The sequence below is a fragment of the Danio aesculapii genome, chromosome 12 (assembly GCF_903798145.1).
Source record: "Danio aesculapii chromosome 12, fDanAes4.1, whole genome shotgun sequence".
Taxonomy (NCBI): Eukaryota; Metazoa; Chordata; class Actinopteri; order Cypriniformes; family Danionidae; genus Danio; species Danio aesculapii.
The window spans coordinates 40,130,095-40,155,086 of record NC_079446.1 but is presented as its reverse complement, the minus strand read 5'-3'; the positions used below and the strand labels follow the sequence as shown (position 1 = coordinate 40,155,086).

Below are 24,992 nucleotides of genomic sequence, written 5' to 3'. Positions count from 1 at the left end.
TAATTTCTGTAATTGAATACATTTAGACTCCTCAGAAAGCCATAAAGCACAGTTTATTTATTTATTTATGTTTGCTTGTAATTTATTATCATTTATACAGTTGAACTGCATAGAAAAAGACTTGATCATCCCAGTCGGTCTAATTTAATAAAATCTTTCCAAATTCAGCTATTCAAATCATATTCATATCGCAACATACATCTCTGTAAAACAAAATATCGCAATGTCAGATTTTTCCAAAGTCAGTGCAGCCTTAATACTAACTGAATTAAGGCTGACCCACATAAATAAATCCCAGTATAGCCAAGGACTCCATGCTGAAACAAGTTGTGTTTTATATAGCATCTACACCCCCAGGAAAATCAATACAGAGAGATGACACTTGTTGGCAAAGATCCCAACCACGACTACTGCACAAACAATTCATTTTGCGCCATTTCTGAGTGCTAGCCCATAAAGGATCAAGACAAGCTTCCCTTTACAAAGTTGGTTTAAAAGTACTAGAGCATCGACAGCCTGAACTATTGGTCAGACACCATTAACAGCCTTTTAATTCTGAAAGACTCTTACGTGGCCCTTAACAATGCATGCAGGAAGCAGAGAGCCATTAAAAATACATTAAAGAAAGTTACCATACATAAAAGATACATGACCGTAAGAAAATAAATGGAAATGCCTTGAGTTGTGGAGTGTTTTGCCTATTTAGAACAGAAAATGAAGATTAAAAATAAATAAATCTGCTGGAAATCTGTTGTGAAGAGTCTCCAGAGTGGATGGAAGAGGATTTCATCCAGATGACGTAGAATTAGTACATTAGAAACACTGCTAAGTGCTGTGATTTTATAAAGCAGCCTGGGTTATTTTGACCTTTTTGTATTTATGACTTTACATTAGTGAGGCAGAATATGCAGTTGAAGTCAGAATTACAGACTTCCTCAATTATCAGCCCCTCCTGTATTTTTCCCCCCAATTTCTGTTTAACGGTAGATGATTTTTTTAAAACACATTTATAAACAATAGTTTTAAGAACTCTTTTCTAATTAACTGATTTATTTTTTCTTTGCCATGATTTGATTTATTTATTTTCGAACAGAAATATCACACATAAAATATCTTTAACACAAAATACATTTCAGCATGGTGGAAAATGGAACGGGATGAAGCACAAGCTTATTATTTTCCCACCCCATTCCCACACACATCATTCGTCTATTACTTAAACTTATTTCTTCTTTTACTTATCTCTTCTTTTTACATGAGACATATTTTATCCTTTTGGCATCTTTGACATATTATATGCTTAATTCCATTTGTACATTTACACTTTATAACACAGACCCCCAAAAATACATAGTACTGCAAAAAGCCATTAATTAAAATTTCATCACACCTTTCTCATTTTCAACCCCTTCATCATTATTTTCATTTAATAAGATATATTTATACAACATTTTAAATTGATTAATAACCTGACATTGTTTGAGAATCTGTTCCAGACTGTTCCGTAATTTCACTCCACAAACAGTCATACACAAACTTACAGAAAGTTGTCCTTGTTTTTAACCTCCTATGATGACAGTAAATAATATCTTACTAGATATTTTTCAAGACACTAGTATACAGCTTAAAGTGACATTTTAAGGCATAACTAGGTTAATTAGGCAAGTTAGGGTAATTAGGCAAGTCATTGTATAACAGTGGTTTGGGTCAAGTATGGATCATATCATCATTGGGGTAATTTTTTGGTCCGCCTTTATATTAACTATCCCTTAACTACTACTGCACTTGCATTAAAAAAATAAGTACAATGTACTAACTATGTTTATAATGTATTGCAAAACCCTTCTGTTGCTCTTGAGGTGGGATATGGGTAAGGTTATTAACAGCTTTGGTGGTTTGGGTAGGTTAAAGGGTGGGTTAAGGGTTTAAGTGATGGTAGTACACCATGATATTTTTGAGACATTTAAAAGCATAACTAGGTTAATTAGGTTATTTAGGCAAGTTGGGGTAATTAGGTAAATCATTATAAACAAAAGTTTGTTCTGAAGACAATTGAAACAAATATTGCTTAAGGGTAGGTAATAATATTGACCTTAAAATGCTTTAAAAAAAAAAAAGGAAAAAAAAAAAAAAAGGAAAAAAAAAAAAAAAGAAAAACTGCTTTTTTTCTAGCTTAAATAACAAATATGACTAGCTCCAGAAGAAAAATATTATCAGAAATACTGTGAAAATTTCCTTGCTCTGTAAAACGTCATTTGTGAAATATTTGAAAAAGAAAAAAATTTACAGGAGGCCGAATAATTTTGATTTCAACTGTATAAACAGCAGTCATTTTTATTTGAAGATGTCACACACAAAGAAGAGTTTTTGCTTAGAAGGACAAGATGTCTTGGGGGTTTCCATTGAAAATAAAAAATTCTTATTTTGAAGAGGTAAAAAAATTTGGCCTTTTTGCAAAAAAAAAAAAAAAAAAAAGTAAAACAAGTATTTTGTGTCTCCAGAATGTGTCTGTGAAATTTCAGGTGGGCACACACACACGCGCGCGCGCGCACGCACGCACGCACACACGCACGCACGCACGCACTATAAATATTGTGCTGTTTTCGCTCATCTACTCATGGCAGAAGTGACAGGATGCCCACCAAACAATTAAAGTACACATGAAATTAAAACTTACTGTATGATTTTGTTAGCTGACATTGCCAGTTTTGTGGTGAACAATTCATTTGTGCATTTCATTAAGTAGAAAAAATAAACTGTTTGGCCCTTATAATCTTTAATCTCAAATGCCTACTACATCCATTCAGCTTGCAGTAGAAAAAACAAGCCACGCCAACCGTTTTCTCATTTAATATTCAGTTCCCCAAGGAACTGCATCACAAAAATGGTATTGTGCACTTTAAATATGCTGCTGTGTAGAGATCCATTATAATTAAGTTACTGTTCAAAATAAACCTAATTTACATACACAAATCAAGACTCCTGTTGTGTAACTGAAGCATCCTCGTTTATAGTTGTGTACACTACGCAGCTGAGTTGAACCCAGCAGTTATGAATTACATAGCTCAAACAGCATTACAAAATGCTTTAAAAATACAAAATGTACCACTTAGGCTACTGCTTTTTGAAGTGCAGTTTGGCCACACAAAATATCTTTAAATCCCAGTTTGCCAATCCTGTCTTGTAGACATAGTATTACGTGCCTGTCAATCAATCTTGGTGGGTGGGGAATACCGCACTACTACGTCACATTGCGATGGGCCTTAAAAATAGCTGGAATTTGGATACTATTTTAACGATTGGAAATTAAAAAATAATAATAATTATTTTGTTTTTGTTGCTTATATCACTGCAATTTTACTATGGACACTATAACTACACAGAGTGGTGTCCAAACAGCTTCAAAAAAAATATTGTGAATGATAGGTGCCCTTTAAATGATTTTGGGAAAATAAATATCTAGAGATTTTCTTGCTTTTCTTTACATTTTGTTTTTTGTAATTAGACTCTGGAAGACTATCATCAATATATTCGATTTCAGCTGCTTATAAATCGGTTATTGTCTACCAGTGCTTGGTCATCATTGCATGACTACTTTGCATTCAAGAAGGCCTTAAAATATTATTTTAAATATATACATATACATATTTTTTATTAATAATGATAATCTAAAAAGGGTATCACGTTTACATTATACAGTTGTTTTAATAAAAGGTTTTAACATTCTCTGTTCTTCATTCATTCCTTCTTAAAATAATAATTCAAAAATATATAACAAATGCACGCAAAGTGACCCACATTTTGTTTTTAACTACTGAAATTGTGTATATTTTACTCACGGTGTCACAATAAAACACTTATGTCTCTAAAATGTACCAGAAGAATACTCTGAATTCCTAAGCTTGAGTGTAGATCAGAAAACACTTTGAGTTACAGGATTGCAAAGGAAGTCAACTGACTTTACTAACATACCTATCAATCTCTATGTAAAAATCCAATAACAATAATGCATTCATTTTAACTCAGTCTAGCTCTAAATGTCAGGTGACATTTGTTATTTACTACACGTATACTAGCTTGCTATAAAACTTCCTATTGGACTAAACAATAAGAGCAACGCCTTATACACCAGGAAAAATCCCCACTGAGTAATGCGACATAAAAGGTTGAATTTTAACAGATTAAAATAATTCAAGCATTCCTTGAGAAGCGTATGCTTTATTGTTCAACCTTCATAGGGTGTTGAATACCAGCGCATTGAAGAAACTTGCGAAAGCTTTAATGGTGCAACAGATTTGCACCTACAGGAGGAAAAAAAAGAAAGCAAGTGATTTGCAGATGAAAGGCACCTGGAGACTCTGTTGTTTGGTCCTCCATTTGATCAGCAGGTTTTTGTAGAGCAGGCTCCTCGTCTGATGCCAGACTCCGGCATCTCTTCTGGTTAAGGGCTGCATTCTTCCAGCATGCTTCAGCTGACTGCCACATGGATCAGACACCGCTGCAAAACACATCAAAACCTTCTCAATCCAAATCAGGAGCAGATTTATTTGCTTTACATTTGTTCTTTTTATCTTTATGGTTCCTCACAAATCCTTATTTATACTGTTTAGTTAGCAATGCAAATGACAATGTCAAAAAAGATACTGCAAAGTTTGGATGTTCTTTTTTTGTTTTTCGTTTGACATTACAATACAGCCCTTTCAGAGTCTTTGTGTTTAACTTAACAATGAAAAGAACATATTTTTTTACATCAAAAATACATATTTAGATTTAGCAGCACAATAAGATATCTTAAATTTATAGCAATACTTATTTAGTGTAATGAGACTAAAGTGTAGCAAGTGACTGAAATAACATGGATTGTCCTGCATATCAAGCTATAATCATTTAAAATGTATTGGGGAAAAAAAATTAAGCAGTAAACACGAGGACTGTGGTGGACTTGTATTAATCTTCCAGTAGGCTACTAGTATAAAATACAAAATGAAATGCCTTAAATGTTTCATATCCTAATATTAGCCTTAAAATGTTTCATATCTTAATATTAACATTAAATAGGAGTGTGAACTGCCCTAAAATATGTCAAACTCTCATTTAACATTAATATTAAGATAAGACTGAAGTAATTACTTTCCCAGTGATGGGTTGCAGCTGGAAGGGCATCCGCTGCGTAAAACATATGCTGTATAAGTTGGTGGTTCATTCCTCTGTGGCGACCCCTGATTATTAAAGGGACTAAGCTAAAAAGAAAATGAATGAATGAAGTAATTACCTTTATCACAAATCAACACTGACTACTTGTAAAGTTTCCCAAGACCGTGTAAAGGGTGAGTCCAAAGGTAAGAGAAGACAATAGTGTATAAGATATATGAGCGTGGGAGGTACGGTTAGGTGCTGCTAACATTGAGGTAAAGTTGACTTTATACTCACACATTCTGACGTTCTCCTTAATAACATAATTTCAGAAAAGTATTGTTAGCAATGACTTCGCAGCCAATAACTATCAGAGTACAACAACGTTCAAAGTCAAATAAATAGTGCTGATATTGTTTTGAAGTCATACTTCCATGTTATTTCAGAACGAATACTCAAAGTAACATAGCAAACAATATAGGGAGCATGTCACAAGTCGTCACTGAACGAATATGCGAATATAAAACCAACTTTACCTCAATGCTACCAACTATCAGGAAATACAGTCAGGGAAACTGCAATTTCTATGCAGAAAAAATATATATATCTGCGCGTGCAGGAGGTCGCGTGCACCCGACGTGTTGCGCGTGCTCGCAAGCGCGCGCGGTGCAGGTCAATAACGACTGGGCTGGGCTTTCGCCCCTTCCTATTTTCTTTAATGTAGATTACCAATGTGTTCTTCTAATGAATACACAATATGAGAGCCAAACGTGCAAATTGTCGATGCAATTGTGAGTTTTGTTCGCCGCTATCGGTGTGTAAACACTGACAGCTAACGCTAACTGGCTAACAGCTTTCCCTCATGCTTAAACAAGAAAGCGCACTTACGTATGAAATACATTAAGACATGTCTTTCCTTTCCTCCAGATTCGCTTTGTTGTTTCCAAATAAAAAACCTTAGAGAAATGAATAAAAACAGAAGAGATCCAGGGCGGCGTTGTCAACACTACTTGCGCCTCTGCCATCAGCTGGACCGACCAGTTAGTCAACCAATCAGTGCAGCCCTACAAGTTACGAGACTCGGGATTCGTCGGTGCCCAGGGAGCCAATCCCGAGCCTCAGAACTTGTGAGACTGCGCGGATTGGTCTTTTAGTTTTTAATTGACGTCATCACAACACATCTGGCCGCAGCTGCTGTGACCTGTATGTACAGTATATCTGCATTAAATATTAAAGCGGGTAATATTGTGCAAATAATATTACAAGGGTTTGAATGAATGATCTAAAATGTGATGTATAAAAATTAGATTAAAATATTTCAAATAAAATATAAAGCATACAAAATGTACAGACAATTTAAAATGAATATTTTGGGTACACCCCAACTGCTCGTTATCGCATATTTCTAATCAGCCAATCACATGGCAGGAACTCAATGCATTTAGGCATGTAGACATGGTCAAGACGATCTACCACAGTTCAAACCGAGCATCAGAATGAGGAAGAAAGGTGATTTGTTGGTGTCAGACGGGCTGGTTTGAGTATTTCAGAAACTGTTGATCTACTGGCATTTTCACACACAACCATCTCTAGGGTTTACAGAGAATGGTCCGAAAAAGAGAATATATCCAGTGATGCCAGAGGTCAGAGGAGAATGGCCAGACAACAGTAACTCAAATAACCACTCATTACAACCGATATATGCAGAAGAGCAACTCTGAACGCACAACACCTCCAACCTTTAAGCTAATGAGCTACAGCAGCAGAAGACCACACCAGGGTGTCACTCCTGTCAGCTAAGAACAGGAAACTGAGACTACAATTCGCACAGGCTCACCCAAATCTTGATTTCTGCTTTGACATTTGAGTGGTAGGGATCAGAATTTGGCGTCAACAACATGAAAGCATGGATCCATACTCCCTTGTATCAATGGTTCAGGCTGCTGCTGGTGGTGGTGTGGGTGATAGTTTCTTGGCACACTTTGGGCTCATTAGTACCAATTGAGCATCGTGTCAACACCACAGCCTATCTGAGTATTGTTGCTGACCATGTCCATCCCTTTATGACCAAAGTGTACCCATCTTCTGATGGCGACTTCCATTAGGATAACACACTGTCAAAAAATGAGTGTCAGTGACATAAATGTCATAAAGCGTGAATCATCTCAATCATCTCTTGAACATGACAATGAGTTCACAGTACTCAAATGGCCTCCAAAGTCACCAGATCTCAATCCAATAGAGCACTTTTGGGATATGTTGGAATAAGGAGATTCGCATTATGGATGTGCAGCCGACAAATCTGCAGCAACTGTGTGATGCTATCATGTCAATATGGAAAAAAGTCTCTGAGGAATATTTCCAGTACCTTGTTGAATCCAAGCCATGAAGGATAAAGCAGTTCTGAAGGCAAAAGTGAGTCCAACCCGGTACTAATAAGGTGTACCTAATAAAAGGTGTACCTAATAAAGTGGCCGGTGAGTGTACATGAACACAGATATGCTTTCACTGTACATTGTAAGGATTTGTGCAGTGTGCTTAGTCAGTGGAAAGCTGAAACCTGTTATATTGACATGCAGTGCTGATTTCCACTGAGTGCCAAAATAGTCAAATAATACTGTTTACACACATCAGTGTGGGTGGCGTGGTGGCACAGTGGGTAGCGATGCCGCCTTAAAGCAAGAAGGTTGCTGGTTTGAGCCCCAGCTGGGTCAGTTGGCATTTCTGTGTGGCGTTATCATCTTATCCCTGTGTTGGTGTGGGTTTCCTCTGGGTGCTCCGGTTTCCCCCACAAGACCAAAGACATGCGGTACAGGTGAATTGGGTAAGTAAAATTGTCTATAGTGTATGTGTGTGGATGTTTCCCAGTGATGGGTTGCAGCTGGAAGGGCATCCGCTGTGTAAAACATATGCTGAAATAGTTGGCGGTTCAATCCGCTGTGGCGACCCCTGATTATTAAAAGGACTAAGCTGAAAAGAGAATGAACGAATGTCACTGCAGTGTGCAGATGGTACAGGAATGCAGTCAGGAATGTGTTTCAAGCATGTTTATGATACCTGTTTTACCTGGAAATACAGTCCTTACCACTATATAATCAACACACTGACACGTACAATGAACACACTACCACAAATTTGTCAATCAAATTTATTTGGTTACAAAACAAGGTATAAAATTAAGAGTAGAAAAAGTGTCTATGCATGTATAATTATGAAAAACAAAACAAAAATACAGTCTTTTCAAAGAAAAGGCAGCCATATATATATATATATATATATATATATATATATATATATATATATATATATATATATATATATATATATATAATTTTTTCTTCCTTTTCTGATTAAAACATTTCACTGAGGATGTGGACTAATATGCCCCCCTTTTGTCTGGTACTAATAACTAACACAAACCCAAAAGGATTTTTAGAGAAAACAGCTACGCTGAAACCTGCATGACAGTGAAGGCAAATATACATCGATTATTATCACCAGTAAACACAAAATGACATCAGTAAATGGAACGGTCACAGAAGCCAGACATATGAATCATAAGCAATGTGACAGTACATTCATTTGTGCAAGGCCTGAGGGAGCAATACTTTCACAACCATAGAAGCTGTGAAGTTTATATTCTCCCTGGGGAACATCAGGGGAATATACCATTCCTCAGTCGCATAAACAAGCATCACCATATCAGTTCTGCACATTTAAATATGTTTTTTGGGAACTGCTTAATGAATTTCAGTTGTCACTTTAAGGCCTGACAGAAATATTCAACCATTTGGAAAGGCAACCGAGGCAGGATTCATCCCCCGGCTCGGCTTTAAAAGAGTGCGTTTGCATGCCATTGCGAGAACTTTTCACAATAAGTCAAGGCCATTGAATTCATGACAAGCTATTTTTGCCACTTAAAGAAGCCAATGGACCTCAAAAATAAAAGCAGACATATCAAGTCGCCTGTGTTTAGAGAATAGGTGCATATTAGCACAGAAATTGGTCTTTGAAACATTTAGAATGATTTCATTCATGTTTGTCCGTCGTTCATCTCATGGTACAGTCTATTTGGACAAAAAAAACCTTCCACTTGGTCTCTTCATGTTTTAAAGTGCCCCCATTATGCTGTTTTCAGATATATGTAGTGTGCAATACAGCTCATTGTGAAGGTAAACATCTGTACATTTACAAAGATCAAAGTGCACTATAAATGAATGTATTGTCTCCCAGACCACAGATTCTGAACAGCCTGAAGGTTCTGGATGTTATTCCAGTCTATAACCATGCATAAATCTGCATATTTAATGCTTTTCATTAGCTACCATTAACAGTTTATCTGTTTAGCTAAGGAAACCTCAGCATATAGTAATGGGCGTCTGATTCATGACATACTCTGTAAGTGGTCAACCATTAAACTGAGTTGACCAATCAGAGCAGAGTTGACTCTAAGAAGGGCGGGGCTTAGAGGGACTGGATCCTTGAACCAGCCATTCAGATAGTTATAAAAGAGATAAATCTGTATTTGTTGATGGATGTAAACCTGGGAGACCTTGGAGACTTAGGAAAGAGCCTAATAGGGGCACTTTGACGGGGTATAGTGCTGAAGCTGGGGTTAAGAGGAGACAAGTCTATTCTCAGGCCAGAGATTATGGCCCTCTTCAGTGTTTGCGGGTGCGCTGGCCTCCTGTCCCTGTGGTTGTGACGTACAACAGTGGCTGAAGTTGCCTGGTTTGGGGACCACGCTTGATGAGGTGGGACGGCAGGTTGGAGGAAGTGACATCTGCTGTCGATCCTGTGGAGAATGAATAAAGTGCATCTATTTTCCCAAATGATGTTTAACAGAACAAGGAATTTTCCTCAGTATTTCCAGTAATATTTTTCTGCTTCTGGAGAAGGCCTTATTTGTTTTAAAAATCTTTGCTTTAACGTTTAAAAAAATAATTTTAAGGTCAATATTATTAGCCCCTTTAAGCAATATTTGTTTTCGATTGGCTACAGAACAAACCATCATTATACAATGGTTTGCCTAATTACCCTAACTTGCCTAATTAACCTAGTTAAGCCTTTAAATTGCACTCTAAGCTGAATACTAGTATCTTGAAAAATATCTAGTCAAATATTATTTACTGTCATCATGACAAAGATAAAAGAAATCAGTTATTAGAGATGAGTTATTAAAACTATTATGTTTAGAAATGTGTTAAAATCTTCTCTCCGTTAAACAGAAATTGGGGGGAAAATTATACAGAGGGACTAATAATTCAGGAGGGCTAATAATTCTGACTTCAACTGTATGTTTTGCCTGTTCGTTTACATGACAAGTACATTTTTGGAACTAAAAACACATCAAATACAATGCTTAAAAACACGTGTGTGGCATGTATTAATTAGTGCATAAAATAAAAAGTAAAGAAAATACATTAATGAAAAGAAATGGGAAGAATTTTCATAATAGGTTTAATAAAGACATAAAACTTAAAATTGTTGCATTTGGTCAGGTTGTGAATTCATTCCTCTGCTTTTCTACCTGTTTGGTGGATGTTGTGAGAAGGTCGAGCTTTTGTTAGCTGAGCTTGTGCTCTGTGCTGGGGCCGCAGGAGCGGGGCTGGCGGATGACCATTAATGTGCAGATGGGGATCAGAAGTGCTGTCCAGGGGACGAAATCTCTGGTTGGTGTTCTTCGCCTGAGACAACTGTATGATGGAGAAAAATGTAAGTTTGTTGAAAATAGTTTGAAAATAGTTTGAGTTAATGTAAATAAATGAAAATATGTGCATTGGTGGTCACATTTCACTCTTAAATCAAAGGCAAGAAAGTTATTTTAGGATCATTTTATGGTTTTGAATTATAACATTTACATGCATTTTTTTTCTTTTACTGGCATCTCTAAAAAGTAGAAATGAAATCACATTTTATTTAAACTTTTATTTAATTAACGTATTATATTTGTACACAAGTGTCCAAAAGTTTGGTTTGGTTTGGCCTTGTTTATATTTTTCTTACAAATTAAGATTGTATTCACAGTGCATTAAACTAATCAAAAGCAACATTAAAACCCTTTACAGTATGTTAGAAAAATGCTGTTATTTATCATGCAGTACAACTGTGTTCAACATTGAGAACAAAGAGTTTTTTTTTTTGCCAACTTTGCATAATAGAATGATTTCTGAACATCACAATAATTGACAATACTGCTGTTTTTCTGTGTTTTTGATCAAACAAACTCTTAAAAACCTTTTCTAAATCTTAGGGGAAAAAATCGTACTCGAACACTTACTCCAAATATTAGAAAGGAAACCTATTATGCCCCTTTTTGCAAGATGTAAAATAAGTCTCTGGTGTCCCTAGATAATTTCTATGAAGTTTCTGACTTCAAAATACCAAACAAATACCGTTTCAAAACCAGGGTGCGAACTACGGGGGAGCTCGGCTCCACTAAATAAGGCATGGGCTCCCCTGAAAACATGATTTGTGAAATTTTGTAGGGTCAAAAAATATTGACAATTTGTTATTTTAAAGTGCGGGTTTAGTACTGTATAATGTGATCATGGATTATAATGTGTAAAAGTGCAAAAATATCATTCATTCATGCTTGACGGCAGATGTACACCTCACTTATAACTACACTATGCTATTCTTGTCATGAGCATCAAGGTGTGGGGGCGCTGAGGAGCAAAGTCCAGTCATGTCAAAGACTGACAACCAGATGCTTACATATGGACATTGAGACACTGCTTATTCATCTTCCGAAACAAATAATGTGACTTTGTGTTTCATTTTATTTGTTTTATACAGTATGCCAATACAATGTTCTTTTTTTTAAAACACCGTGACATTGGTGCAAACATGCTGAATGCAGGGTAAACTTGACAAAACGAAACCCCTTTCAATAGTCTTTCTTTCATTTTCAAATTTGCGATTATGATTTACCGGAGTGATCTTGATGATGTAGGCCAGGGGTCACCAATCTCGATCCAGGGTTTAGCTCTAACTTGCCTCAACACACTTGCCTGGTTGTTTCAAGTATACCTAGTAAGACCTTGATTAGCTTGTTCAGGTGTGTTTGATTAGGGTTGGAGCTAAAATCTGCAGGACACTGGCCCTCCAGGAACAAGTTTGGTGACCCCTGATGTAGGCTATAAAACACACAGGATCAAAGTTACATCCCCCTTGTTAGAAAAAAAGTGGGGTCCCCAAAGGCCAGAGTATAGTTCGAATACTGTTTATAACTCTTTGGAAATGCCCCTTTTAGACTTTAATACCAACAGTGCTGTTTTGGTGACTGTCGCTTTAAATTCAAATGAGGCTGTGCTCTTTTCAAAAGAGGGCGGAGCTACAAATGCCTATGTGTCAGCATAGTGGCAAAAGGTGGTTATATTCACACCCTGTTGCCACACAACTGTGTTTAAACCTCTTATAAAAGTAATTTTTGCATAATAGGTCACCTTTAATGTCACAACACAATTTCTTAAATTCTTATTTTTTTTTTACTTTGAGATGAAACGTGGTGCTGCCAGATTTTTCACTCATCAATTAACACAAATATGTAAATGATCAATCATCTTTATCTGAAAACTCACTGCTTGTCCTGTAACTTCAAATGATCGAGACCTCCTCTTGCGTCTGCGACCCTCAAAGTCCTGTTCCTTTGGGTTCCTGACAGCCTGTCTGTTTCGTGGGCGTGTCCACGTGCCGTTGGGTGCGGGACCGTCCCCTGTGCTGCTGGACAGGTTGTCATCGGAGGTGGCGTGGCGTAGCTCTGGGCTGGGTTGTCTCCCACGCCGCAGCACCGGGCCTTTAGGGGGCGCCTCACTCAGAGACAAGTTACTTTTGTGCTTCTTAGGGTCCAGGGGTGAAGGTGGCGGAGGCAACCGGAGTGCGTCTATTTCTAGAACTTTAGAGCGGCGTCGAGCAGCCTTTACTGCAATGTTCTGCACTCCTCTTAAAATCTGCTGTCTCTCTGGAAGGAAACAGGGTTGAAGATTTTAGAAGCGTGACTAAATGAATGGACTAATGTTGAGCAAAGATTAATCGTATCCAAAGTAAAGTGTTTGTTTTGACATAATGCATGTGTGTGTATTATATATGTTTATTATGTATGTGCGATACACACACATACATAAACATAAAGCTAGACAAAACACATTTGTTTCATAGATTTTTACATTTATATTTCATTTGTATCATACACACATATATTTTATATATAAATAAACATTTTCTCAGATATATGCATGCGTGTGTGTATTAATATATACATAATGAATATACAACGTACACACACTTAAATTATGTCAAAACAAACTTTTATTTTTGATTTGATTAATCGCAATTAATCTTTGCCCAGCAATAAAATGGACATATTTATGTAATTTGGGACACATTAGGACTTAGAAAATTAACCAAAGTCATGAACCAAACCAACAAGCTATAAAAAGAATCACATTACTCATTTTAAAGAAAATTAGCATATGCAAATCAGAATATTACTGTATATTCTTCCTTAACGAGTGTTTCACAAAAATAGGCGGAGCTAAAGTTTTCTTTTGACCATATTTACCAATGCTATTCTCTCATTGGTGGTATTTTTGGTGAAGCATCATGGGTAATGTAGTTGTTCTGTAAAGATTCCACCAATCTTAAATTCTTCCTCAACACTATATAGTGTTACACAATAATTTCTTTTGACTGTGTTTGACAATGGGCGGCGCGGTGGACAGTCGGTAGCGTTGTCACCTCACAGCAAGAAGGTCGCTGATTCGAGCCATGGGTGAGTCAGTTGGCATTTGCTATAGGTAAATTGGGTAAGCTAAATTTTCCGTAGTGTATGTGTGCGAATGAGTGTGTATGGATGTTTCCCAGTGATGGGTTGCAGCTGGAAGGGCATCCGCTGCGTAAAACATTTGCTGGATAAGTTGGCTGTTCTTTCCTGCTTGGCGACCCCTAATTAATAAAGGGACTAAGCCGAAAAGAAAATGAATGAATGTTTGACAATATGACTCTCTGATTAGTAGAAGTTTCTGTACAGCATCATGGGTAATGCAGTTCTGAAAAAGGTCCACCAATTTTACAATCTTCCTCTACTCTATATAGTGTGTAAGAAGAATAGGCGGAGCTAAATATATTTTTACTATGTTTGACAATACTACTCTCTGATCGGATCATTTTCTGTACAGCATCATGGGTAATGTAGTTCTTCTTTCAAAAAGTCCACTAATCTTAAACTCTCTCAACTTTATATAGTGTCACAATAAAATCAGAGCTAAAGATTTATTTTGACTATGTTTGACAATACTACTCTCAGATTGGTGGAATTTTCAGTACAACATCATAGGGTAATGTAGTTTTTCCTGTAAAAAATCTACCAATCTTAAATTCTTCCTCAACGTTATATAGTGTGTAAGTAGCTTATTCACAGATTAACTCTATAGAGTGCAGTAGTTGGGGTGCGTGAAATAAAAAGATTGTCAAACATAGTCAAAATAAACTTGACTGAGTGCTTCATTTCCCCTTATTTTGACTATGTTTGACAATACGACTCTCTGATTGGAGAATTTTCTGTACAGCCCCATGGGTAATGTAGTTCTTCTGCAAAAAGTCCACTATTAAACACAACTGTTCTAAAAATAAGTTTAGCTATTGCAAACAGACCAACAAAAGCAAATACAATCAATTAACAAACGTTGTTAAAACATGGTTTGTCTTTAAAGGTATATCAGTTGTTTAAATCCCCTCTGTATGCCAATGGGCACAAACTTTTTATTTCACAAACCCCAACTACTGCACTCTATAGAGTTATCTGTGAATAAGCTATTCTTAAATGTCAAGAAGGTGATTAAGTTATCTTTAAAAATCAAGTTCCCAATACAGAACAGTGTTTTTAAAAAACGCCCACAGAAGGTCTTGATTGAGGGATGAGAATGAAATCCTCCAGAGAGCCGTGTGTGTGTGGAGCTCTTACCTTTAGGTGTGAGCGGGGCGTCAGTGCCGTTCTCACTGCTCTCAGGTGAGGAGTCCAGATGGCTGCTCATACTGTGACTGAGATGACTGCATCTCAGAGCCTCATCCAGGACAGATGGCAACAGCTGCAGAGGTACAGCAGCACAGTGTCAGACCCGCTTATTTATTCAGTATGCTCAGTTAAAAAACACTGCAGTACTGAGAACCCTATTCAAATGGAGACCAATCAGAATGTTTACACTTTTCCTCAATATTTTGACAAGGAAACATTCTGTGTGAAAATTACATTGTAAAATAAGGTTTGGGGTGGATGATGTTTTTTAAAGAAGTATCTTATTATTTGCCTGGGTTGCATTTATTTGGTTGCATTTAACTCAGCAAAACAACAATAATATGAAATATTACTTACAATGTAAAATAACAGTTTTGTATTTTTAATATCTTTTGAAATGTAATTTACATATGTGATCACAAAAAGATGGTATTAATTATGTTATATAACATAGAAATGTTTAAAACAGTTGTGCTGTTTTATATTAGTTACATAGATAAAAGTTTCAAAAGAACAAGATTTATACAACTCTGTATTATTAATGACTGTTCTGTCATATATCAAATGTTTAATTCTTAAAAACAATAAAAGTTACTGAACTTAAACTATTAAGAAACTGTTTTAGTTTAATGCATTGTTGCTAAATAAAAGTATCACTTTTTGAAAAAAAGAATGAATGAATAAATAAATGAATAAATAATTGGATAAATGGATGGATAGATGGATGGATGGATGGATGGATGGATGGATGATCGATAGACAGATAGATAGATAGATAGATAGATAGATAGATAGATAGATAGATAGATAGATAGATAGATAGATAGATAGATAGATAGATAGATAGATAGACAATTAAATAAATAAAAGGATGATGGATGGATGGATGGATAAATAAATAAATAAATAAATAAATTAAAAAACAAACAAATAAATAAATAGATAAATAAATAAATAAATAAATAGATGGATAGATGGATGGATGGATGAATAAATAAATAAATAAATAAACAAATAAATAAATAAAAGATAGATGGATGAATAAATAAACAGATAAATAAATGAATAAATAAATAAATAAATAAAAGATGGATGGATGAATAAATAAATAAATAACAGATGGATGAATAAACAAATAAATAAATAACAGATGGATGGATGAATGAATGGATGGATGAATAAATAAATAAATAAACAAATAAATAAAAGATAGATGGATGAATAAATAAACAGATAAATAAATAAATAAATAAATAAATAAAAGATGGATGGATGAATAAATAAATAAATAACAGATGGATGAATAAATAAATAAATAAATAAATAAATAAATAAATAAATAAATAAATAAATAAATAACAGATGGATGAATAAACAAATAAATAAATAAAAGATGGATGGATGAATGAATGGATGGATGAATAAATAAATAAAAGATGGATAGATGAACAAATAAATAAATAAATAAAAGATGGATGGATGGATAAATAAATAAATAAAAGATAAAGTCAAATTCAAGGATCACCTTGTATATTATTTTATCAAGACCAATTTGAGGGTAACATGTTCATTCAAACATTCAACTTGTTATAAACAATGTTAAAACTGAGCTGAATAATAAAAAATAGATACATACAATACATTTCTTACTGACACTGACTCACAGAAATTTTAGCATGGTAATCTGTAAGTGCGAGTATCTCACCTCTCTGTTGCCCTGACCGTTGATGTGAATGGGTGGAGGAGTCATCACTACAGCGTTCTTCAACTGTTTGTGACTGCTCTTAAACACTCGCTCTCTGTGTGCACAGTTGTGAAAGCAGATCGGTTCAAGTTCACATTGACAAAAATTGAAATATTTCTGACCATTACATGATTCCATACAAGAAAATCTGCCTCACATAGAAGTCTGATATATGGCAATATATGCAAATGACATATATGACATGCAAGATATAAAATCTGTCATATACGCAACATATATTTTTGAAATATTGCAAAAATGGCCAGTGATATACTTTTACTATTTTATACAGCTAAACTTTTATCTATGTGTTCATATTGGGCCATATATGAACATTTATAAACTATAAACATATTAGTAATTCCAATGCTTAAAAAATGTAAGAATGTAATGAACCGCCAACTATTCCAGCATATATTTTACGCAGTGGATGCCCTTCCAGTCGCAACCCAGTATAGGGAAACCCCATACACTCTCGCATTCACACACTCACTCATACTTTTTAGTTTATTCCAATTTAGTTTATTTAATTTGCTTATTGCGCATTAATCGGAGCACCCGGAAGAAACCCACACTAACACAGGAAAAACATGCAAACTCCACACAGAAATGCCAACTGGCGCAGTCTGGGACCAGCGACCTTCTTGCTGTGAGGAGACAGTGCTAACCACTGAGCCACCGTGCCACCCCCTATAGTATGTGGATGAAATCCAAATATATACTTTTATGTCATATATCTAATTTTCATATATTTCTCTGCATCAAATTTCTATATGGGCACATTTTTGTATAAAATGGCAAACGTAAATAAAAAAATGTTGAGCTGTTGTTACCCATCAGGCTCTGGGAGGATGGGAGGCAGTGTGTGTCTCCTCAGTTTGGTCCGGCCTTGTCTGTTGTCTGAGGCCAGTGTACGAACACTCTCCTGGTCTGAATCCAGCTCCTGCAAGGGGTCTCGACCTCTGCTGGGGAGAGTGATTTTGGGCAGAGAACCCTCCTAGAAAGAAATGTATGTCAGAAAAATAATGAAAATATGTTTCTACTGTATATGAGGGTTTCATGTCCTGTGGTAGCTTTTAAAGTCAACATACAGTTGAAGTCCAAATTATTAGCCTCCTGTGATTTTTTTTCCCCTTTTTGAAATATTTCTCAAATTATGTGTAACAGAGCAATGAAATTTTCACAGTATTTCCTATTATAGTTTTTCTTCTGAAGAAAGTCTGATTTGGTTTATTTCAGCTAAAATAAAAGCAGTTTTTTTAAACCCATTAAATGTAAGCTGAATCCTATAGCATCTTGAAAATATCTAGTCAAATATTATTTACTGTCATCATGACAAAGATAAAAGAAATCAGTGAGTTTCTACCATTTCCACCTGGGGATACTCTTCCCGAGGCCCTCAGACTATGCAGAGTCACTGATTCGATCCAAGACCAACGACGAGATGATCCCAAGGTTTCCATATCCTGGACCTGGCCGAATCCTGAGCAACTACTGCGATGGTCATGGAAGAGTGGAGAACATGAGACTGTTTCCTGTGACGCTCCAGAGACAGACGAGTCTTCGCTGAGGCCAGCTTCCAGCCTCCGCCACTGAGACTGCAGCTCTGCACAAGACGTTTGGCCAGCGGAGAAATTAAAATGGTCGTGCCCAACTGAGCCTGGTTTCTCTCAAGGTTTTTTTTCTTCACTTCCGCCTTTAGTGAAGTTTTTTTTCCCTCTCCGCTGTCGCCACTGGCTTGCATGGTTCAGGATCTGTAGAGCTGTGCATCGTTGGATTTGCTCTTCAGTATTTGGACTCTCAGTAGTGATTTTAAACCACACTGAACTGAGCTAAACTGAACTGAACTTAAACACTACAAACTGAACTACACTGTTCCTATTTACTGTGACCTTTTATGTGAAGCTGCTTTGACACAATCTACATTGTATAAGTGCTATACAAATAAAGGTGAATTGAATTGAATTGAATTGAGTAGAAATGAGCTATTAAAACTATTATGTTTAGAAATATCTCAGTTAACTATCATGAACTGATGCTTTTCCAAGACATATTTTAGTTTAAGTAAAAACAGGCAATTGTGTTATTATGTTGCCTTCAAAAGTGTTTATTATTATTATGTTATACTTACATGACGTACCTTGAGGGTACGGATGGTAAACTTATCAAGAGCCACAACTCTGTCCAAGTTCTTCTCATCCATTTCCTTCATGTACATCTCATAGAGCTCTTGAAGATGAGGGGGGACCAGGAGACTGTGATCTGATGAAGAAAATATAAGAAGCATGGTTTGGGATGCTTTCTGTACAGTGTATGCATTCATTCAATCATTTTCCTTCAGCTTAGCCCCTTATGTATTAGTGGTCGCCACAGCGGAATGAACCACCAGAAAACTATGCAGAACAAATTGTGGCTCTGTCTTTAAATAAATTTGTTTAGAATTGTAATTTCCTTAATGATAAAACAGTAAGTTACAATACAGGACACATATTCATTCATTAATTTTCTTTTCGGCTTAGTCCCTTTATTAATCTGGGGTCGCCACAGCGGAATGAACCGCCAACTTATTCAGCATATGTTATCCAGCATATGCAACCCATCTCTGGGAAATATCCATACACACTCACTCACTCACACTCATACACTACGGACAATTTAGCATGCAATGCAAACTCCACACAGAAACGCCAACGGACCCAGCCGAGGCTCGAACCAGCGACCTTCTTGCTGTGAGGTGACAGCACTACCTACTGCACCACTGCGTCGCCCCACAGGACACACAGTTAATGTATTTTCATGTTCATGTAATGAGCAATGCTTGTATAGGATTTAATAATCACAGTTCAACATTTACTAATGCATTATTAACATCCAACTCTGTGCTCATGAAGTTACTTAACACATCATGAGTTAACATCAACTAACAACTGTATTTTCAATAACTAATGTTAGCAAACATTAATTAGTGCATTATTCATTGATTGTTCACGCTAGTAAATATAACAACTGCGTGCCCTGTTTTGTAAAATGTTACCAATGAAACCTTACATCAACTAATATTACATCAACTAATATTTTAAACTATTGTTGGATGACCGTTTACTTGCATATAATATGACATTAAAGGCTTCAACAGAATCCAAACTAGTAAATTCAATTGTATTTTTTTAGATATAATAAGCAGCACTTAAATATTAGGAAGGCGACGTGGTAGCGCAGTAGTTAGTGCTGTCACCTTACAGCAAGAAGGTCACTGGTTCGAGCTTCGGCTGGGTCAGTTGGCGTTTCTGTGTAGAGTTTGCATGTTCTCCCCGCGTTCATGTGGGTTTCCCCCGGGTGCTCCGGTTTCCCCCACAGTCCAAAGACATACGGTATAGGTGAATTGGGTAGGCTAAATTATCCGTAGTGTATGAGTGTGAATGAGTGTGAAGGGATGTTTCCCAGAGATGGGTTGCAGCTGGAAGGGCATCCGCTGCGTAAAACATATGCTGGGTAAGTTGGTGGTCCATTCCGCTGTGGCGACCCAGGATTAATAAAGGGACTAAGCCGAAAAGAAAATGAACGAATGAATGAATAAATATAAAGAAAATGTTAATTTAGCATTTCTTAATGAAATGCCAGAATTTAAAAGAAGACTGTACTATTATTTGAAAAAGTAGCACTCCTAATACATATTTATTTCTAGAATTTACCAATTACAATAACACTTTATATACAGTTGAAGTCAGAATTATTAGCCCCCCTTTGATTTTTTTTTCTTTTTGGAATATTTACCAAATGATGTTTAACAGAGCAACGAAATTTTCACAGAATGTCTGATAATATTTTTTCTTCTTAAGAAAGTCTTATTTGTTTTATTTCGGCTAGAATAAAAGCAGTTTTTATTTTTTTTTAAATCCATTTTAAGGTCAAAATTATTAGCCCCTTTAAGCAAATTTTTTTTCGATAGTCTACAGAACAAACCATCATTATACAATAACTTGCCTAATTACCCTAACCTGCCTAGTTAACCTTATTACCCTAGTTAAGCCTTTAAATGTCACTTTAAGCTGTACAGAAGTGTCTTGAAAAATATTTAGTCAAATATTATTTACTGTCATCATGGCAAAGACAAAATAAATCAGTTATTAGAAATGAGTTATTAAAACTATTATGTTGTTAAAAAAATGTGTTAAAAAAACTCTCCGCTAAACAGAAATAAACAGAGGAACTAACAATTCAGGGGGGCTAATATTCTGACTTCAACTGTACATTTTAAATAATTAAATATAAAATATATTTATTGTGGATATTTATTTAATAGCATAATAAATATAAAACTATTTTTTGCTTCTGCTTGATTCAAAACCCACTCCATTGCATCATGGAGCACTTTCTCTGGCTGAGGTTATTCTCGCGAATGACTCACCATCAATAAACTGCCTCTGCTGCTGGATGATCTCATGGCAGAGGTGCCTGTGCTGCTCGAAACGCTGCACCACCACGTTCTTCTGCCGGATCACGTTGTCTTTGAGCAGTGCGCTGGACTGCATCTCTGCATTCTCGATCTCCAGCTCATGAACTTTACACAGCAGACAGAGCACTTCTCTCTGCTCCTCTGAGCTCACACGGCGAGGCAGAAGCTCTTCCAGACGCCGGGCCTTTTCTCTCAGCTCTGCCAGACGCTGCTCCAGCCCGGCCTGAAGAGAACAGAGGAGACCATGAGTTCATTACTGTGAGCAGGGACTTTATTAACACTGCTAGTCACATACAATTTATCCCCACTGAGGAGAAGCTTCAGTCCACAGAGAGGGAATGTATTATTCTTGACACAATTAATAACGTCAATAAGGTAAATAATATGACACACAGAAAAAAAGTGTGAGTGTGTGTTGCATACAGTAAATCCAGTAATGGGAAACATCCATACACACTCATTTACACACATACAGCAATTATTTTATTCAATTCACCTAAATTGGGAGTGCAGTGAATGGGAGAGTACAACAAATAATTATTTTTACAATCCTATTTGCTAAAATAATAAAAGAAAAACGCCATGATGGTGTTATCAAGACTTTCAGTGTAAGAAAAAAATAGTGTGAGACTGATGATGATGGCAGCCAGAGGATAACATCAAATTTACTGTCCTATCCCATAGACGCTGCATTAGAAACACCTCACATAAGCGGTAATTCGTCTTTTGTAATTTGAAGCAAAGATGATATAATACATGCATAAATACATATACTGTTAATGCTCATACGTTTAAAAATGATCTAAATAATAAAAACTTTCAAGGATTTAAGATGCTGATGACCGTCAAACGCGTCACAACAGGCTTGTGAAAGGGGTCCATTCATTCATTCATTCATTCATTCATTCATTCATTCATTCATTCATTCATTCATTCATTCATTCATTCATATGTTTGAGTAGAGTGCAATTTTTATACTATTTAAATGCTGTCATTTAGAGCTAATTTGCATAAAATGATAACAAATAATGATAACATAAAATAACAACAAATAACAAATATTATAAACAAATATTTCTCAGATTTTTACATCTGAACAAAAACCTTAAGTCAGAAATTGCCAGGAATATGATTACTTTTGGGATTTATTTATTTATTTATTTGTTTATTTATTCATTAATTCATTCATTTATTTATATTTTTGAGTAGAGTGCAATTTTTATACAATTTAAATGCTATCATTTAGAGTTTATTTGTATACAGTGATAACAAATATGATAACAAATAATGATAACATAAAATGATAACAAACATTCATTCATTCATTTTCTTTCGGCTTAGTTTCTTTATTAATTTGGGGTCACCACAGCGGAATGAAATGCCAACTTATCCAGCATCTGTTTTATGCAGCGGATGCCTTTCCAGCTGCAACCCATCACTGGGAAACACTCATACATACTCATTCACACACATACACTACGGACAATTTAGCTTACCCAATTCAACTATAGCGCATGTCTTTGGACTGTGGGGGAAACCGGAGCACCCAGAGGAAACCCATGCAAACACAGGGAGAACATGCAAACTCCACACAGAAATGCCAACTGACCCAGACAAAGCTCGAACCAGCGACCTTCATGCTGTGAGGCGAGAGCGCTACCCACTGTGCCACCGCGTCGCCAATAACACATATTATAAACAAATATTTCTGAACTTTTATTTACATTTTAACAAAATCTTAGTCTTTGCCAAGGGTATGATTACTTTTGGGATTCATTCATTCACTCACTCACTCACTCACTCACTCACTCACTCACTCACTCACTCACTCACTCACACATTCAGTTAATTCATTTATTTGTTTATATATTTATATGTTTGAGTAGAGCGTAATTGTTATACAATTGAAATGCTGTCATTAGAGTTTATTTGCATTTGAGTTTACTGAATTGAATTGAATTGAAAATTAAATTGAATTGAATAATTTTAGAACCACAATATGCATATTTTAGAAAATTAATGAAAAAAAATGGTGGAGCAAAAAAAAAAATTAACATTTGTTCTGGGTTGAAAAAAAAGACAGTTTTCTGCTAAAAAAATTAAATACTGAAAAAATACAAGTGGAAATATATGTGATATGTGACAATATATGTGATATATTTTTCCCATAACTGTGTGTTATATAGCCAATATTACTAAAATAAAAACACTTGAATAATTAATAAATGCTGTATAGACAATAAAAACACAAATCAACTCAATTGAAAACAGAAAATATGTAAATAAAAGTGCCTATGCTCAGTGTTTCTCAGGTATGATCCTCTGCTGAAGAACTAAGTTTTTAAGGTGTTTTTTCGCCCTCTAGTGGCAGGCAAGAACATTACCTTCTGTTTTTGTATTTTCTTCTGCTCGGCCATGAGTGTGACGAGATTCTCTCTGGCAATGGCCACTTCTTGTGTCTCAGTACTGTCAGGCAACGATTCTGGAGAGTCAGAGTCTTTCTCGCTTTCATCCTTATTGAAACTCTCCTTCCTCCTCTCTCCTTGCCATTTCTTCCTTCTCCTGAAGCGTTCCTGCTCCCAGCTAGACACAAACAGAGAACATTACTATTACAAAACAACAAACCAACCAATTATGTGCAACAAATACACTACAATAAGATAAATCATAAAAAAAGAAATGCTAAAACAATTGAATTGTACAAAATACAGTTTTTGACTTCAGCGTTTAAATACTTTCTGATCATATGTAATGCTTCAGCGTTAATTGAGTGTATGTGTGTGTATGTTTGTCCTCACTCTGCGATTGTCAGCAGGTGTTTGGATGTGTCTATCTGGATCTCCATGTTGCTGTTGTCCAGCTCCATAAGACGTTTCCTGATGTCCATCTGCTGTCTGAAGGCATCGATCAGCTGTTCCCGCAGTTGGTCCATCTCAGCCCGGCTCTGCTGAGAGGAGTGAGCCTGCACCTCCGCTACAGCCAACAGAGGAAAACACATCTGACTGAGACTACTCATTAAGATATTAAACACAATAGAAGTACATAAAATAGCATCTACAAAAAACAGAAAGTCATCTTAATATAGAATATAATAGGATAAAACTGATCAAAATTCAGATATCTTATTGGAAGATTCATTGAAAGAGAATTAAATAGAAAAGAAAGTAAATTAAATACAAGAATGGAATGTATCAGAAAATATCATTAAACAGAAATGAATCGATTTAATCCAATAGAATAATTCAGATTACAATAAGTCAGGACATATAATAAATTGGAAAACAAAATCTACTCTAGAGGCGGCATGGTGGCTCAGTGGTTAGCAATGTTGCCTCACAGCGAGAAGGTCGCTGGTTTGAGTCCCGGCTGGGTCAGTTGGCATTTCTGTGTGGAGTTTGCATGTTCTCTCAGTGTTTGCGTGGATTTCCTCCGGGTGCTCCGGTTTCGCCCACAGTCCAAACACATGCGCTATAGGTAAATTGAATAAACTAAATTGGCCATAGTGTCTGAGTGCATGTGAATAAGTGTGAATGAGTGTTTCTCAGTACTGGGTTGCGACTGGAAGGAAATACGCTATGTAAAACATATGCCGGAATAGTTGGCAGTTCATTCCGCTGTGGTGACCACTGATAAATAAAGGACTA

General features: G+C 36.0%; 2 protein-coding genes across 2 annotated transcripts in view; both read right to left on the bottom strand.

Annotated features, from left to right (window-relative positions):
* abca5 (ATP-binding cassette, sub-family A (ABC1), member 5) overlaps window positions 1-6,161 on the bottom strand; it is a 66,763-nt gene extending 60,602 nt beyond the window's left edge. Inside the window, exons 1-2 of the mRNA XM_056468878.1 lie at window positions 6,022-6,161; window positions 4,350-4,498 (exon numbers count right to left, since the gene is read on the bottom strand). Of these exons, the coding sequence (XP_056324853.1) occupies window positions 4,350-4,498; window positions 6,022-6,034 (162 nt within the window). The 5' untranslated portion in view covers window positions 6,035-6,161. The remainder of the gene's footprint in view (window positions 1-4,349; window positions 4,499-6,021) is intronic.
* Window positions 6,162-8,450: 2,289 nt separating this feature from the next.
* Window positions 8,451-24,992, bottom strand: part of kif19 (kinesin family member 19) — a 79,299-nt gene continuing 62,757 nt past the window's right edge. The window contains exons 11-20 of the mRNA XM_056470047.1: window positions 24,147-24,321; window positions 23,733-23,931; window positions 21,301-21,571; window positions 19,033-19,154; window positions 17,726-17,889; window positions 16,854-16,947; window positions 15,098-15,221; window positions 12,717-13,096; window positions 10,664-10,829; window positions 8,451-9,928 (exon numbers count right to left, since the gene is read on the bottom strand). Of these exons, the coding sequence (XP_056326022.1) occupies window positions 9,795-9,928; window positions 10,664-10,829; window positions 12,717-13,096; window positions 15,098-15,221; window positions 16,854-16,947; window positions 17,726-17,889; window positions 19,033-19,154; window positions 21,301-21,571; window positions 23,733-23,931; window positions 24,147-24,321 (1,829 nt within the window). The 3' untranslated portion in view covers window positions 8,451-9,794. The remainder of the gene's footprint in view (window positions 9,929-10,663; window positions 10,830-12,716; window positions 13,097-15,097; window positions 15,222-16,853; window positions 16,948-17,725; window positions 17,890-19,032; window positions 19,155-21,300; window positions 21,572-23,732; window positions 23,932-24,146; window positions 24,322-24,992) is intronic.